The following is a 17590-nucleotide window of genomic DNA, read 5'->3' as shown; positions in this document are numbered from 1 at the left end:
CTTGTTTCTCTGGTGTATGATCACCTCCTGTCCATAGACATTAGAAGTACACCCATATTCATCTTGCTCTGACCTCTCTGTGGCATTTGATACAGCCAATCACTAAATAGTCCTAGTTCAAGTCCAAAAAGCTGCAGGGGTCAACAACCACCAATATTTCAAGCCCTTCTCCAACTGAAGCTAAATGGTTGCCACTGGCAATGGTTCCTTCCTTTCCTATATTATTCAACATCAATAGCAGGTGTGGGGAGTTCCCCACTGCTGGAGGGCAGCTCTGAGTCTTGCAGGCTGGATCAAGGCAAATTGCCAGCCACATCCAGCCCACGGGCGTTTGCAGGCTCCAGCTCTGTCTCTCCAATTAGCCAGGATTCCCAGTCAATGGGAGTGATGGGGATGGAGTCTGCAAGCCAGTGCAGAGCTACAAGGAGCCATCTATGCACCCCCAAAAGCAGTGCCAGGTAGATGCCCCCATTCCCTGCCCCTTCACCTTACTCCTCCCTCCAAACCCTCCCACCCCAGCCCACTCCTGCACTCTCCCTCCTGCCCTCCACCCCAACTCTAGCCCACTTATCAATTAGGTGCCACGTCTGTGAGGGGTTTTGTTTGTTTTGGGTTTTTTTTTGCACTTCTTGTGGCCCCGGGCTGATATTTCCCCACCCCTGATCTATAGGAAGCCAGACTGTAATGCCAGCACCATTAGGACTGTGCACAGCTTTATGTCAAATATAAACAGTACTGGCTTCCAGCTTTCCAAATGCTTAGCTGAAATCAGTATCTGGATGAAGAGCAAAAGTCTGAACCCAAAGAAGAAATGAGGCAATGATGGTAAGGAGAGAGAAGAGCTCTGAAGGACTTGTTATGGAGGTGATATCTCCCTCAGTTGTGAACATCTGCTCCAAATTGTTCAGTCAGACCACAGCCTTGGGCTGCTTGAAGCTACTGGATGGCCAAACAACTATGGGACTCACTCCCTCAGGAAAGAATAGTAGCCACAGCAATAACCATTTTCAGGACCAAATGGAAAACTGTTTTCTTCAACTTGCGGAGGGGGAGCCAAGTCTGTCATGAGCAGACATACATATAAAATAATCATGCTCTTGCCCCTACATTGAGAGAGAGTGACTGTTATTCTTAAATACTTAGGAAGCTCAGAGATATTGTGGTAATAACGACATAAGGATACTAGGGAGGTCTTCAGCCTGTCTCTTCCACCTTTCAGCTCCTTTTCATCAGCCCTCAAGTATGCTATTGTATCTCTAACCCCAACAATCCCTTCTTTGATCTCCCTTGCTTCTCCAGCTACTGCCACATCTCCCTCCTTCCCTTTGCCTCCCAGCTCCTTGAGAATACTGTCTGCAGCCAGTGCCTTTACTACCTCACCTCTCACATCCCCTGCAATCAGAACACAGGAACAGCCATACTGGGAGCAGGCCAACTCTTCATCCAGCCCAGTATCCTGCCTTCTGATAGCAGTCAATGCTACGTGCCCCAGAGGAAATGAACTGAACAGGCAATCGGTGAGTGAGCTATTCCCTGTTGTCCGTTCCCAGCTTCGGACAACCAGAGGTTAGGGACGCCCAGAACATAGCCTTGTGTTCCTGACCATCTTAGCTAATAGCCACTAACGGACCTACCCTTCATGAACTTTTCTTTTTTGAACCATGCTATCATTTTGGTCTTCACAGCATCCCCTGGCAACAAGTTCCACAGGCTAACCGTGCACTGTGTGAAGTACTTCCTTTTGTTTGTTTTAAACCTGCTGCCTATTAATTTCATTGGATGATCCCTGGTTCTTGTGTTATGTGAAGGAATAAAAGAAAAGCTCACGTCCTTATTCACTTTTTCCACACCATTTAGGATTTTAAAGAACACTTTAATATCTCCCTCTTAGTCATCTCTTTTCAAGTCGAATTCCATTTCTATTGTTATCATTGCACTGATGCTAGAATTAAGAAAGTTACTAAAAACTTCATCCTGGACAGCTCTATGGGCATCTTTATAAATACCTTCCATGAAAAAATTATCACTTGCAATACAGTTTATCACTCTTTCCTCCCCCAGTCAGCTTCCTCACAGGTGTGGGTTAGAGATTTTGCTTTTCTAATTCTCCTTTAACCTTTCCACCTGATTTTTCAAAGGGTCTCCATCAGTTCTTCTTTACTTCCTTCCCTCTCCTGCTGTCTTCCCCCAGGAGAGATCCATCCAGTCCATTCAACTGTTACAGGAGTATATGAGATACTGAAGACTTGCCTTTTCTCCAGATATCTGCAATTCTACATTAGAGCTTTTTGTGGAACATTATTAAGTACATGATACTTGGGAATGGTGCTACAGACATGAAAAAGAACCCTCCGTGCCTCTCCCCAACTGTAAGGAAGCCACACACTCTGCAGCAAATGACTTACTTTCAGTGCTTTGAAGATAACCCCAGGCTGTCGAGGGGAACGAGTGGTATTGTTCTCCAGCTGGTGCTCCACAGCTCTCCTAAGTCCCGAGAAGTCCGTGGGGGGGTTATAAGTCCTTGTTCCCTTGTAGTGGATTGAGCTGAAGGCTTCGGGGAAGCGGCTCAGTTTCCGAAAACGATCCTGGATGAGTTTTTCAGGCGCCTCAGAGGGGTGATCTACACCCATGCAAAAGCAGTAGCAGGTGTATTAACAACTGCTGGTTTAGCATAATACTATTTGACAATCAGGCAGTGCTTTAACAATGTGAAGTGCTATACAATACTCACATTCCTAATTACTCCTTACCACCCTTCTGTGCTGCAGATACACAAGTATTCCCCATTCTACACACAGGCAAAGCAAAACATTTTGAAAAATGGTCTCTAATTTTGGATATAGTGTTAGCTCCTACAACTGACATGCAGAGATGCTGAGAACAGCTCTAACTAAATAGGAGGAATTGTGGGTGGTGAGCATCTCTGAAAATCTGGGCTTATTGGTCCTAAAATGGGCATTCAAAATTAGAGGCCAGTTTGGAATATCTGGCACTAAATGAACAAACTTTAAGATACAGTGTGTTAGAGGTCAGCAGTTCCTGGCTCCAAGCCATTTGGCCTCACTATAACAGTGCCGTTATTCACATCACTCCTTATATGTGTATTCTACATGCAGACCCTATGGCGGGAAAAGGAATGTCTATATCTTCCTTCCCCTAATAACAGGGTACATAAAAATCAATGATTTTTTTTAAATTAAAGATGGATTTTTTAATTTAATTTGGATTTTTTAGTTTATTTAAATCATCAATAAAATACTAAGTTTCTCATTTAAAAACAAGAGTTACAATTAAATTTCATCACAAATATGCCACACCTACATTTACAGTCTCATAAAATGATTAAATGGCTCTAGTCTATCCAGCCAAACTATTAGCTCTTTCTTCTTGAAGGTTCTGGGCTTCCAGTTTCTTTTTCTCAGCAGACTAAAAGGTAACAGGCACAAAAATAGATACAGGCTGGATGGTGTTGTTTTTGTTCTGTGCTTATGTGATGGTGGACCTTGGCCAAGCACGGCAGAGGAGTTAGTTATGACATTGTCTTAAAGACAGAGAGACAGTATATAGTGGGGGGGGGAACCTTTTTTGGGTCAGGCCACTGACTCAGAAAAATCAGCAGGGGGTCGCACACAACTAAAAACCAAAAAAACAAAACAAACCCTCACTGATGTGACCCCTGACTGAGAAAGACACTCCCTATATTCCCCTGGCATACCAGAGCCTAGAGGGGCCAGGCTAGGAGATTATGTGTGCTCCAACTGCAAGATGAGACTGGGTTGGGGGCTGAAGCACCAGCACAGGCTCCCCAATACTGGGGTGGGAGGGGAGTCCAAAGACAGATCCAGGCAAGCCGGGGGCCACATCCAGTCCCCGGGCCTGCGGTTCTCCATCCTTGATATATAGGAAAGAACAGAGGCAACAAAGAAAGGAACAGTGAAGTGGACAGAAAAGAAAAAGAAAAAGGGAAGACATTGTTCAGTGCACACACAGCCTCCTATATTCCAGAAAAACTGTCATGAATTCTGAGGGCCCAGAGAGACCCTGTCTGGGAATATTTTGTAAAAATTAGTTCTCCGGGTTAAAAAAGAAAACAAAATCATGTCAAGTGTAAGCAGTGCAAGAAGATGATGCAGGGCTTAGTTGCAAGAATGAAACATTGTAAGGAAAATTGCTTATTGGAAGAAAATGATGTAGAAGAAGATGTGGATATGGCTGAGTGGATCAACTAGTAGGGTACGTCTAGACTACATGCCTCTGTTGCCAGAGGCATGTAGATTAGGCTACCAGACATAGGAAAATGAAGCGGCGATTTAAATAATCGCCGCTTCATTTAAATTTACATGGCTGCCGCGCTGAGCTGATCAGCTGTTTGTCGGCTCAGCGCGATAGTCTGGACGCGCGGGTGGCGACATCAAAGGTATTTGTCGACCACCCAGGTATACCTCATCCCAGCTGTTTGTCAGCTCAGCGCGACAGCCATGTAAATTTAAATGAAGCAGCGATTATTTAAATCGCCGCTTCATTTTACTATGTCTGGTAGCCTAATCTACATGCCTCTGGCGACAGAGGCATGTAGTCTAGACGTACCCGTAGTTAATAACTTAAATAATTCACTTTGCGGTGCATCATTCTTGAAGACTCTCTCTATGCCCTTTACTATAAGTGTTTTAACAAGTAAATTCCCAAGCTGTTTGCTGCACTGGATATTTCTAGAAAAAAAGTTTAGCTTAGCTAATATTTATGGCTTGTTTAATTAGTGAACTGGGTTTAGAATCTGTCACTCAAGTATGCAGTAGAGAAAGCTGCAGTGAGAGAAATCTAGGAGTTGCCTGAATGTCATTTTCTTATTTTCTATTACATAATACATGTCCCTTATTTTGGGGCATCATGGTCACAGACCATGATGGTGATGCCACAAGTCTATTCCCTATTTTACTTCAGCATAACTCAGTTTTTCCAAGGGAACCCCATTCTATACTTGTTTTCTCAAAAAAGTGGAAGTGTCAGTCAGTTCAATGGGGCTTATTCCAAAATTAAGTGCATTCAAAGCATAGTCAATCTTAGCTTTTTTGGTAACTTGATTTAAATCAATGATTTTTTTGCGGGGATGATTTAAATTGCCTTGACTTAAATCAATCCACCCTGCCTAGAAAACACAGCAACATAGAGTTAGCCATTTCAAGTCACACTAACAGCCTGCCAACTCCTGGAGCCTGTTTCCAACAATGGTATAAAGTATATGCTTGACAGGAAAGCAAATCCCAACCCTTAAAAAAAAAAAAAAAATCACATCTCAACATCAAGCTGAACTACTGTGTTTTGCTCCATATGAGGGGGGAGGGGGAGAGAGATTCCTTTCTGGCTTCCACAGAAATCAGCTGATGCTCTGAAGTATGTGTTTTTACTACTTTGCCTTTGTGCTAAGGATGTAAACGACTACTCAAGTAGCCGACTACCCGATAGGCCTAAGCTTATCGACTACTTGACTTCTTGCTCCTCCCCACTTGTTGCCTCTGTATCTGAGGCAGCAAAGGGGATAGGGAAGTAGAAGTCAGTGCTGGGGAGAGCCAGCCTAAAATCCAATTCCCCCCAGCACAATATCTGCAGTGCTGGGGAGGGCAGGGGGAGGAGGCACGGAGGCAGAACCACAGTGGTCCCAGAGCTGGCATGATCCTCACACCGGCACCGGGAACCACCCACGCTATGACTCTGTCTTTTAAATGTAGTAAGAGCCACCTGGCTCTTACTACATGTATAAGGCAGAGCCAGAACTGCTGAGTCCTGGCTCACACCGGGTCCTGGACTTACCCCCTCTGTGGCTCTGAAGTTTAAATGCAGTAGGAGCAAGGCTGCCAGCGCACCCGGCTCCTACTACATTTAAACTGCAGAGCTGCAGCGGGGCCCCTTTGTTAACCAATCGTGTACGCGATACAAATTGTATCGCATACACGATTAGTCAGTTACCCGCCTCTTGACATCCTCACTTTATGCATAAAACTACAACTGTCATTACTGGTTATAAAATTAATCAGCTACAGCATTTGACTCAGACTCCCTGAGGCAGCAAATTCCAGCAGCTAATTACATGCTGTGTGAAATCCTGGTTCTTTATTTGTTCTACATTTACAAAAGTGAGAAGGTGGTGCCATTTTTACATTGCCACTTTGTTATTCTGAAAAATAACTTTAGGGAGGTGCTTTACTTAGTTCCATGGCTTTTCTATTTGCTGAGTGCCTTGTGGTCAGCAAACACCCAGACTGAAGAAGCCAGCAACAATACTGTGGGCCTGCAGGGAGTTGTTGTGATCTTGCACAGTAGGGCACTTCTGGATGCACATAAGCAAAGCTAAACCTCATCTGCACTGATGTAACAGATGCATTGACCCAGGCTCCCCCTCAAGATATTAGAGCATGGTAGGGGTGGGCAAAGCCAACACAGGGGTTAGCAAACACTATGATAGAGTAAGTGAATTCTTGGTCCCTTTCAAGTCAATCACAAAATGCCCAGACTTCAATGGAGCTAGGATTTCTCCCACAGATGTGTAAACAAATCATATGTCTCTGGCATGCAAAGATCCCAGGTAAAATGCTGAAGAAGGAAATGGAGATGGGGTGAGAAATGAAAGCATAGTGGTGCTCATACCCTGTAGTGCATGGTGGGAAACCCTACCAGCAATATTGCATATTTTGAGCAACAACCACAGGAAGAAGCAGGGCCAACGCACCAGCTATCACACTCCGAAGTCTGTGTTTCTCAGAATTCATGCCTGCCTTAGGAACGGCACCAATCCCCAGAAATGCCAAAGGGAGAGTTCAGGTTTAAAAACAAGTCCGCTTCATACTTCTTACCCATTTAGTTCTGTAGCATGATGTATTTTCATTTATTTTTGTGATAGGACCCTGTGCATCCCCGTTATATTATTAGGGCCCCTCCACACACTCACTGTCCTATGTTGAGGAGGATCACAGGAGACTCTCGTTAGGACTAATCAGTGTTGATCCTTAACTGGCTAACTGAGTTGCTACTCTGATGTAAATCCCTCATACCACCATTAGAACATAGCATACTACCTCTACAGATCCTATGCCAGCCTGAAAAGAGAGCCAGACCAGGACCCTAATCCAGGTCTTCCACATGGCAGCCCAATTAAGATAACACTTAGCTATATTTTGATTTACTGTCTCTTTCTCTCTACTCACCGGAGCCCAGTAGCTTGGTGTATACAGTCTCATGGAAGATAATGACTGCAGGACCCAGAGTGGACAAGGGAACATCCAAGCCACAGCGGGCCGTGGTTGCCTTCAGCTCCTTAGTGAAATGTTTCAGGTAGGCCTCTGAAGCATCCCCAAGGAATTTGAAGAGATCATTGTGGAGTCTGTCAGCACGAGTACGATAAATGACAAGGTCAGAGATGGCCAGCACCTTCAGAAGCAGCCGTGTTCTCTGGCTCACATTCACTGTGGCCCCTAGCAGACCTTCTGTGTCAATTACCACCACTTTGTGGACAGGGTCATAGGCGGCCCATACACCGACTGTGCAGGATTCTTGGGCTGGAGATGTCTTAAAGACCTCACGGCCATAGAAGAAAGTATGATTAAGGGTGTGCGACTTGCCATCCCCAGTGTTCCCAAAGATGGACACCACCTTCAGGTGTTGGTCAGGTTTGCAGTCCAGTTTCTTAATAAAGTCATCTTCATTCATCACCTTTCAAAATAAGAAAATTACAGCATTTTAGATGGGAAACTAGAAAATACTACACAAAAAGCAGAGCTGGCTTCAGAGCTCACAGGGTTTGCAAGGATGAGCAACTTCCATTTAGGTCTTTTATAAACTTTACAAACATACGAGTCCCAGGTAAAATTTTCAAAAGCACCAAAGTGTCAAAAGCACTTAAATCCCATTGACTTTGAATGGGACCCAGGCTTGAATGTCATGTAGATGCACTTGTTCTCCATCATCAGTGGCCAAACAACAGTTCCTCCATATCCTATCCCCTATCTCCTTATTGCCCCTCCTCTGAGCAATTCATTTTATGGGTTAAGTAGGGAGAAAAAAAAGATTTAAAATCCAGATGTCTCAACTGAATTAAAGTAATTAAGCAGGTTTTTAGAACTGCAAGACAGACTAGGGATGTTACATATCAGTTAATTGAATAGTCAAATAACCTCATGAATTCTTATTGGTTAGTTGACTATTTTATAGTCCCCAGGGGCAGGGCTGGCAGCCAGTGTGCTTCCGGACTCACTCCCAAGGAACAGCATGAGGTGCCAGGTGGGAGCTAGTCTGCGAGAGGAGCCAATTTAAAAACCAGCTTGCGGACTGGCTACCTGTTGCCCCATGCTGCTGCCTCTGTATCAGAGGCTGCAGCGCAGGATGGAAGTAGCCCCCATCTAGGGGTTTCTGAGGTCCCGGACCTGGCATGACCCAGACTACCCAGCCCTCCCAGTGCTTAATACACTTTAAATGCAGAGCCATAGCAGGAGTAGGTCCCAGACCCTTCACAAGCCAGGACTGAGCTGGGCTGCTGGGGGGGGGGGGGCGAAATGCGTGTAGTCTATAGCATTAATCTGTAAGCATTTGCTTTTCGGATAATTGGTTAATGGACTATTACATCCCTAAAACAGACCTGATATTCCACCTTATAATATACTTGATAAACCCTTTATTTTTTTTAAACCACAAACGTTTTTAAAACAAAACAAAGCACACAACACCTGCCCTTCAGAACATCTGGTTTCTTAGGATGGGATAAGTCAGACTTGTCATACTATTTTATGGCACATTGCAAGACACTTCTGTTCAGATAGTTCAGCAATGGGGCCCACATAAAACAAATGATGAGATAGACAAGGCAGGCTCACCTGAAGCCCTTATTTCAACTGCAGAATAACTGTGCTTTAGAGTTCAAAGTTTTTGTCCTACTCAGGGTGGTTATGGTACTTTGCCATGTGAGTTCACATGGGGACAGGGCATCCTTCCTTCGACAGGTGTTTGCTCAAGACAAGTCGGGTCACAAGAAGAGCAAAATAAAAACACTTACTGAAAGGGATTAAATTCAGTTCATTCCCCTTGATTCTTCCCATGGAGTTCCCTTCAAGAACAAAGAGCACAGACTTTTACTGGCCAATTTCTGGAGGCCTGAGCAATTTCCCAGGAAAAGGGGTAGAAAATATGTCTTTTTCTTTCACAAGTGTGTCCCAAAACTTCCCTCCTCTCCCTTGCAAGCCAGTAGAGGTGGAACATCTCTGAATACAAGATCCACAGAGGTCAGGAGGAGGCAGTCAATGGCTTCTTTGAATAGGTTTATTCTTAGATCACTGATTCAAGTTCTTAAGCCCCACCCTGCTATCATGAAATCTGTGGGCAAGATTAGACTGGACACTAAAATAAAGAGAGTCTGTGTTCCAGGGAAAGACTTGAAGCAGTATTCAAGATGGAGAAATTATAGCCTATGGGGCTAGGGTAGTTACTCACTGGTTTAAAACAGGTAATCTCACAACATAAGGGAAAGAAGGAAACCACCCAGAAGCACTTCTCCTTTTCATTCCTCCCCCTTTTTATTGAGTTATCAGGCTTTCCAGGGACAGAGTACATAGAACCAAGGTACAGCCAATTTTTAGCTGGCGACGGGAATTTGCCTGTTTTTGTCAGCTGTGTGTTTAAGGCACAGCTTCAAATGCTCAAATATATTATGACTGATTAAGCCAATTGCCTCTGTAAGGCTTAATGGAGAAGTCTATCCCTTTAAAAGCATTATCTATTATATTTCTTATCCAGACCTGGTTTGAGGATGCCAGTCTTTAAAGTAGGGATGTTAATTAATGTTTAAAATGTTAACTGGTTCAATGCTCGGTTTAACTCAGTGGTCCCCAACCATTTGGGGTTGCCGGGCGCCAGGGGGCGTGGCCGTTCGCCCGCCGGGCGCCCGGGGGGGGCGGGGCCCCCCCATAGCCGCATTCCGGGGGCCGGCGCTCTCCCCTCAAGCGCTGCGCGCCCGGGGCCGGCGCTGACGCTCTCCCCCCCCCCCCCCAAGTGCCACGCGCCCGGAGCCGGCACTAGCGCTTCCTCCCCCCATGCGCCGCGGGGGGTGAATCCGCGGCGCCCCCGGGGCCGGCGCTCACCGTGTGCCACGCGCCCGGGGCCGGCTCCGGCACCGCGCATGCGCCACGTGCCTGGGGCCAGGCCAGCCCTGAGCACTTGGCGGGCGCAGACAAATGCGGGCACCGTGTTGAGGACCACGGGTTTAACTGGTTAACCTCGGAGCAACTCCTTCCCCATCTGCAATGTGATGGGCTACGGCTGTAGAAGGGGCTGCTCCACCCCTGCCCCACTGCAGCTAGCAGGGGCTGCTCTAGTCCCAACCCCACTCCCGGCCCTGCCACAGCCTCGGGTGGTGGCGGCTGCTCCAGCTGCAGGCTGAGGGGGGCTGTTTCTGGCTCCATCCCTGCCCCCAGCCCCTCTGCAGCCAAGGGCAGAGTCCAGCCAGTCAGGCTGGTTAACTGGTTACCTGGTAAGCAGGCAGATAAGTCACCTGCTTACTGGGTAACCAGGTAACCTCTTTCATTGCTACTTTAAAGAAAAAATAATCTGTCCTTAACCCTCCTCCCTTGTGCTCCAGAAGCCAGCATTAAATACAGAGCCCAACTGTTACAGCCTTTGCACTCTCTGGGAGGCCAGGTGGACAACAGCTTTGTTCAAATAATTGTGTAACTCTTGGGTAGGCAACCACATGAGGATATATTTAGCGACTTTGGTTACATGGGGTAAAGATGTTGAGTGTAAGGTTATCTGTATGGGAGAATGTCAGCAATGCTGGCAGCATAAAGGGACTAGAGGAGGTGGCCAATTCCATACAGAATTCCCAACAACAGATTTGCAAGTCATTAGAGGCCTAATCCTGGAGCAGGCCCTCATTAGACAGGGGCAGGGAGATCTAGCACAGGGCTGGGCAAGATGCGGCCCAGGGGCCAGATCCAGCCCTTCTAACACTTTGATTCAGCCTGCAGACAGCATCTGGCCACTTTCTATTTATATCTTGCTGCCCGTGCCACTGCATGTCCAGGTGGTAGCTCAGGCAGCAGGATCCTATTTAAATGGCTCATGGCTCCCAGTTGCGACCCTACCCCAGCAGGGCTTGGAGCTGCAAGCCTTTTAAATAGCTGCAGCAATCCCAGGCGGTTACCATGCAACACCGTAGCAGCAGAGCCAGAAGCCACAAGCCCTTTGCTGTGTTTTTAATTCCAAGCCCCTGCCCCACACAATTCTGGGGGAAGCTTGTCCCCCGCCCTGCCCCTTCCACCTCAGGCCCCTCCCCTTCCGGAGGTGGAGGCAGCTTGTGACCACATACCAAAATTCATGAAGTGGTCTCCCTGGGAAAATGAATGCCCACCCCTGCTCTAACACCTCTTTTGTTACAAATTAAGCTCTGGGCAAGGGTATTAATGAGATATGAATCTGCATAGTATCAGTGTTACAGTTCAGCACATACGCTTCTAAAAAGTCACCATGGCAGAGACCTGAACACTGAATTGCTTCACCTGTTTCCAATGCACTGAATATCCTTGATAAATATAGCTGTGTGAAATCCAGCCACAGTAACTAACTGGCTTACCAATTTCCCCTCCCAGATTTGGTCCCTTTAGGCCAGCCAGCAACAGTTGCTCATACCGTCAGCAATGAAAATCTAGAACTCAAATGTTTGCTTGCTTTTTTGGGGAGGGGATATAGGGAGACCCTAAATATGCACAGATCTGAAAGGGTGTGCAACAGCATCTCCTAGTGTTGATGCCAAGGCCTGGGTGGTGACAGCCCAACTAACACAAACACAGCTGTGGAAATTTCTCTTACAGCCTAAGACCACACCTATAAAGTCACAAAATAAAACCATATCCATAAATGACACACTAACCGCTGATTTTAGAGCAAGAACTACACAAACTTGTCTAAAAAGACTGTCCTTTTTAGCCCCTAGTCTCCATGCCCATATATCTTTTTCTTCCTTTTTTCTATTCCTTATGCCATTTCTAACATTGGAGATTCATTTACAGCTTTATTATACTTAGAGATCATAACTAAAACAGACTTCCTTCTACCTCTAATAAAAAGAGATTTTACCTTATTCCCAATTCACAGGTTATAACCATGTTTAGCCTTATTTTCTGTATAGTTATTTCACTATTTGGATTTGTGTTAATAATTGCCATATACTTACATACAAGCCCCTCTTTAATGTGCACTTTTGATTATATCCCCTGTGTGCATTAAGGGATTCTGAATGCAGAACTTTCAACACCAAAAGCATGAAACTCTACCACTACAGTTAAGGGGATCACTTTTGTAGCTAGTAGGAGTAGCAGATTCTTATTCTTCTGTGTGGACCAGCCACGAGGCAGGAACAGAAACCCACAGTGCTTATGTGCTTCATATTTGATTCACCTGTCACTTGTAGAGGGCATTATATACTCAGAAATGTAAACACCTAATCAAATAAAATGAGACTTGAGCAATAATAAAAAGCAAAATCATCAAGAATGTAAGAGAACTTTTAGCAAAACTCTTGACCATGAAAAACAGACTGTCAAAAAAACTTGAAAGTTAACTTGTTTGGAAGTTAAGTATGTTGTTTTGAACGGTTACCCAATAAAGGGTTTGATCTAAACCCCATTGAAGTCAACATGTATCTTTCCACAGATTTGTGGGCCATATAAAGAGACAGAGAATCAGGGAAAACATAAAAAGATAGATCAAGATCCTAAAATAAACCTCATGTCCATGAATTTCTTGGAATTGATCCCATTCATTAACTACACAACACAGTTCATGTAAAAAACCCATAAATGAAAACTCTCTCTATAACTTGCACCCAAACAACCTACAGGCAAAACACAGTGATTACCACGTCTAAATTAATCTTATCCATTTTTCACAGAATTTTCTCCTCTAAGAACTGTGCACAGGATCTTTTGTGTCTTACTCTTATTCATGCAAAGTCTACCTTTCGATACAGCCATACACAATGCACTAACTCAACAATGCTTCACATGATACTCGGGTAGCGTTGTATTATTAGTCTTGAACTGAAGTTTTGAATTATACTAGTTTGAATTGTATTGGCTGTTGTATTTTAAAATACTACTCTTTGATTGGGTTCATTTTGGCAGGGCATATCTGATGACTAAAACTGAAAAATGTTTCAGTCTGTAGTTTTAGATGCCAAATGTACAAGTAATCAAATATATCATTTAACAGACTCATTTCACAAGCAATATACCACAGCATCCCCCAATATACAACCAGTGCAACACTTAAAGAGTAAGGCTTTTTTTTATTTAGAAATCAATGAAAAAATAAATGAAAAGATCCCCGGAAGTGGGTTCAAATGCATGTCATATGTTTTAATTTTCAAACATCTGCAATAAACCAATGTTTAAACAAAAATAGCAAAAAATTAATTTCAAAAGGACTTTTTTCATTCTGAAAATCAGTTTTTGAAATTATGCGACACAAATCATTCTGATCCTACACGTCTAAAAATCCAATTTAAAAATAGTAATCCTTCAAAAACTCAAACTGTTCTCTCTTTCAACTAAAGTCAGAGTGCAAGAGAGTCAAATTAAGCTTTATAATGGAAAAGCAGTTGTTTTAACTGTGTGCTCTCAAGTGGCACCTTCATAACATACAGCACTGAACTTCTGAAATGCAGCAGGAAGGCACTTTTAGGTAGCGAATCTCAAAATGGGTTAGCATTTAAATCAAAGAAGTTGGAAATTGAAGATTTCTCCGTCAATCTCTCCCAATGCAACCTGGCTCCCTATGATTAGGACCCTACCAAATTCACTGCCATGAAAAACACATCATGAACCGTGAAATCAGGTGTCCCTCACGAAATCTGGTCATGTACTTTTACCATATACTATACAGCTTTCAAGGGGGGGGACCAGAGTTTTTCAAAATGAGGGTACTGACTCAAAAGAAGATTATTGTAGGAGGGTTATGGTCTTGCCATCCTTACTTCTGCACTGTCTTCAGAGCTGGGTGGCTGAAGAACAATGGCTGCTGGCCAGGCACCCAGCTCTGAAGACAGCACTCTGCCAGAAGCAGCGCAGAAATAGGAGTGGCAATACCATACCGTGCCACTCCTATTTCTGCACTGCCCCTTTCAGAGTTGTCTCAGGACCCCTACAGTTACAACACTGAAATTTCAGATTTAAATATCTGAAATAATGAAATTTAAAATTTTTAAAATCCTATGACTGAAATTGACCAAATTAGACAGTGAATTTGGTAGGGTCCTACCTATGACACTAGTGTTTTATCCAGTTCTGTTTTCAATTATTCAAGCTAAGAGGCTCTATCCAGGTCTGGATTGAAGTTGAGGCACCTCAGACTCATGCTTAACATGCCAGCTGCTGAAAACAGATTAAATCCGAATCTCAGCTTTCTTTGGGGAAAAATCCAAATTCTAGCCCATATGGTTGTGAATTAATGTCTGAAAATATGAACTGTGCATAGCAGATGGAATAATATCTGCCTGGATCTGCAAATTGTAAGAATAACTCTGAAAGGTATGAGCTGCTCCATGCATCTCAGTGCTTTGGGGAGCCCCACCAGCACCACACCCCAAAGGAAACTGTGCCATGAGGAAAGCCCATTTACCCACCAACCCTGATGCACCTCAGCTGCTGGGACAGTTACTGGGTGCCCCATGCTGCAGCCCTTACACCTCCAAAAGGGGATTCTTGTTAGTATCCTTGCTTCTCCCCTCCAAAGTCCCTACTGTTACTCCAGGGGAAAGGGACACTCTAGGAGGATAGGGAGTTTGCCATGCCACTGCTAGTCGGATTCAGGACCATGGAATATGATGAGGCCACAGTGGGACTCTATCTTATGGTGCAGGTAGGAACTCAAATTGCCTTCATTCAACCCTGTTTCCAACAATCTTTTCCATCTTTCAAAGGCCTCAAGGACCAGAGATTCCATTCTAAGCAGGCAGTGTGACAAGTGGTCCAGAAGGTTCAAATCTGAGCATTAAGTGTAAAAGGTAATCTACAGATTTGATTTCCTATATTTCTTCTTTCTTGCCATGAGATTTTGGCTGATGTGGAAAGACTTTCCAAAACAGTTATGTAAAGTCATTAATTTAGGAGTAAGAAATACTTGATTTTATCATTAAAACCTAATTTTTCATAGGTAATTAGCTCCTGATCCTGCAAAACACTTCTGCATATATTGAATTTTATAGCACCCTGAATAGTCTCATAGCCTTCATCAGAACTAATAAAGTTATGTAACTATGGGCATAAGTGTTCATAGGATCAATGCCTTATACCAGGAGTGGGGAACCTAAGGCTTGCCTGGCTCTGACCTCTGAGGCTTAGGGCCTTCCCCAGCATTGGAGAGCCAGTCCTGGCACTGCAGGCCCCCTCCCTACCGCCTGCATGCAGTCCCGGGCCCGCGACTGATTTTTCTGTGGGTCATTGGCCCCCAATGCAAAAAAGGTCCCCCAACCCTGCCTTATACCTTTATAAGCTATAATTCTGAGAGACTCGGTCCAGGCAGTGGGAGGGGAAGGGAACAAAAGAGGCTTTAAATCAACTTTGTGCTTCTAGAATTCTAAATGCGGGCCCCCCACAGCTGCCTATGTCATAGCTTACTCCTATCATGTCCCTTTCCAGCATTAACTGCTTGTTCTAGGGGCTGCAAGAAGTTACATACGATTGTTTCACTTGGGAGTTACAATTATTTCAGCCCCTTTGCACTGTGGGTATTCCCTAAGGGGAGGCCATTGTGCCTTCCTTTTGCCTGTGGAATGGTGTAAAGGGGCCACAGTAGAGAGAGAGAGAGAATCGGGACCATTTTTATCCTTAGCATGAAAATTCTCCATGTTGGAAGCAACATCTTCGTATGTATTTGTATAGCTCCTAGTACAATGTGATCCTGATTGGCATGTCTGAGCATTACCGCAACATCAGTGTTAAAATAACACTGCTATTGAAAGGCACATGGAACTGGGACATGGAACTGTTGGGCGCTTGCACATAAAAAGCAAGAAGACAGGAGTGACAAACCCTTTAAAAATATATAAATTTGGGGCGAGCAATGGAGACTGTGAATCCAATTTCTAAGGTCTTGAAGCAGTCCAGGCACTTAGTGGAAAAAATCCTGTAAAGAGGCCCCAGTACCCTGCCACAGCCCCGGAAGAGGACAGTGATTGGGAACGGAGCAATTACCAAGGGAATACTATATCCATGAGGGGAAGCTGGGTGATATGAAACAGCAAATGAGCTTTCTAACTTCTGAAACCAATGTATATAGCCTGCTAACTGATCCACTAAGTCAGGGGTGGGCAATAATTTTTTGCCAGGGGCCACTTCAGAAATTTTTGAACTAGCCTTGGTCTGCATCGGGAGGGGCAGGGCCAGGATACTTCCCTACTTCCCAACCTCCAGACCATAATTGGTCTGGGGTGGGGGAGCACCTTTGCTCCCCCCCCACTCCACCCTCGAGTTTCCCATAGGCGCCCATGCCCCTGGTGGTGGGAGGAGACTTTGGCCTGGGGGCAGAAGGGGGAGTGCACAATCAGGGCATGGAGGACGAGAGGCGCACACAAAGTCTCCTCCTGCACCGCCAGGAGCACGTGGTACTTCTAAGCACCGAAAGCTTCTTTCAAGGCTGAGGAAACTTCACATGCTCCCCTACCCCAGGCCCTGATTGGCCTGGGGGTGCGGCAGGGCCTTCACAGGCCAGATCAACCCAGTTGGCGGGCTGGATCCAGCCTGAGGAGGCCCTTTTTCCCCACCTTGGCACTTGGTGGAATACTCTTTTTTACTTTTGTGCAAATCTGAGAACTAGGGTTGCCAGGTGTCCAGTTTTGAACCAGACAGTCCAGTATTTGAGCTTTCTGTTTGGGAAACAGAGAAAATATAAATGTCTGGTATTTTCTAAATAAGATGTAATGTAGATTGTGATGGAATGTCCACTGTGTCCGGTATTTCTGTTGAAGCCATCTGGCAACCCTATTGAGAACAATGAACGCTTCCTCTGCTCTGAGACAACTCCAACTGGGTTATTTATTTTTTAGAACAGCTGACAAGAATGGAACAGGAAAGTTAATAATACTTTGTACTGATAGGATAGAGTTGTAGCCATGCTAGTCTGGTGTAGCTGAAACATCTTGTTAGTCTTTAAAGTACTACATAGTTCTGTCTTTTGTTTGTATTCATAGGGAGAGGCATGAGGATCTCGTGCAAAAAAAAAAACCCATCCACACTGCTTGTTTTCGCACAAAAATCTCTTGCACAAAAACCAGCTTGAATAAATTGTGCAAATGAAGCACGGTAATATGCTAATCCGTGCTTCATTTGCATAGGCACGGCTGGCAAAGCCGGCAGTGTAGACGTAGCCATAGTGTTCGGAGTCCTTCTCAGACATTAATTTTGCCCTCCCACTATGCTACAAGGAAAGTAGGTGTTATCACCCCCATTTTACAAATAGGGACAGGGAGATACAGGCAAGTGAAGTGACTTGTCCAATGGACAGTAAGTCAGTAACAAAGCCAGGAATCACATCTAGCAGTCGTGACTCCTAAGAC

At 44.8% G+C, this 17590-nt stretch overlaps 2 protein-coding genes across 6 annotated transcripts in view; one reads left to right on the top strand and one right to left on the bottom strand.

Moving 5' to 3' along the window:
• The window catches only part of RBM25 (RNA binding motif protein 25), an 87279-nt gene that overhangs the window by 2332 nt on the left and 67357 nt on the right, over positions 1-17590 (top strand). The window contains exon 2 of the mRNA XM_075927272.1: positions 14957-15040. The gene's annotated coding sequence lies outside the window, so the exon portion shown is untranslated. The remainder of the gene's footprint in view (positions 1-14956; positions 15041-17590) is intronic.
• The window catches only part of ZFYVE1 (zinc finger FYVE-type containing 1), a 41760-nt gene that overhangs the window by 14199 nt on the left and 9971 nt on the right, over positions 1-17590 (bottom strand). For all 5 annotated transcript variants that reach the window (XM_025187489.2, XM_075927275.1, XM_025187491.2 and 2 more), the window contains exons 3-4: positions 7200-7704; positions 2406-2620 (exon numbers count right to left, since the gene is read on the bottom strand). In XM_025187489.2, the coding sequence (XP_025043274.1) occupies positions 2406-2620; positions 7200-7704 (720 nt within the window). The remainder of the gene's footprint in view (positions 1-2405; positions 2621-7199; positions 7705-17590) is intronic.

Source organism: Pelodiscus sinensis, chromosome 4 (genome assembly GCF_049634645.1).
Source record: "Pelodiscus sinensis isolate JC-2024 chromosome 4, ASM4963464v1, whole genome shotgun sequence".
Classification (NCBI taxonomy): domain Eukaryota; kingdom Metazoa; phylum Chordata; order Testudines; family Trionychidae; genus Pelodiscus; species Pelodiscus sinensis.
Note: the sequence above shows the minus strand (reverse complement) of the source record. Positions and strands in the feature narration are given on the sequence as shown.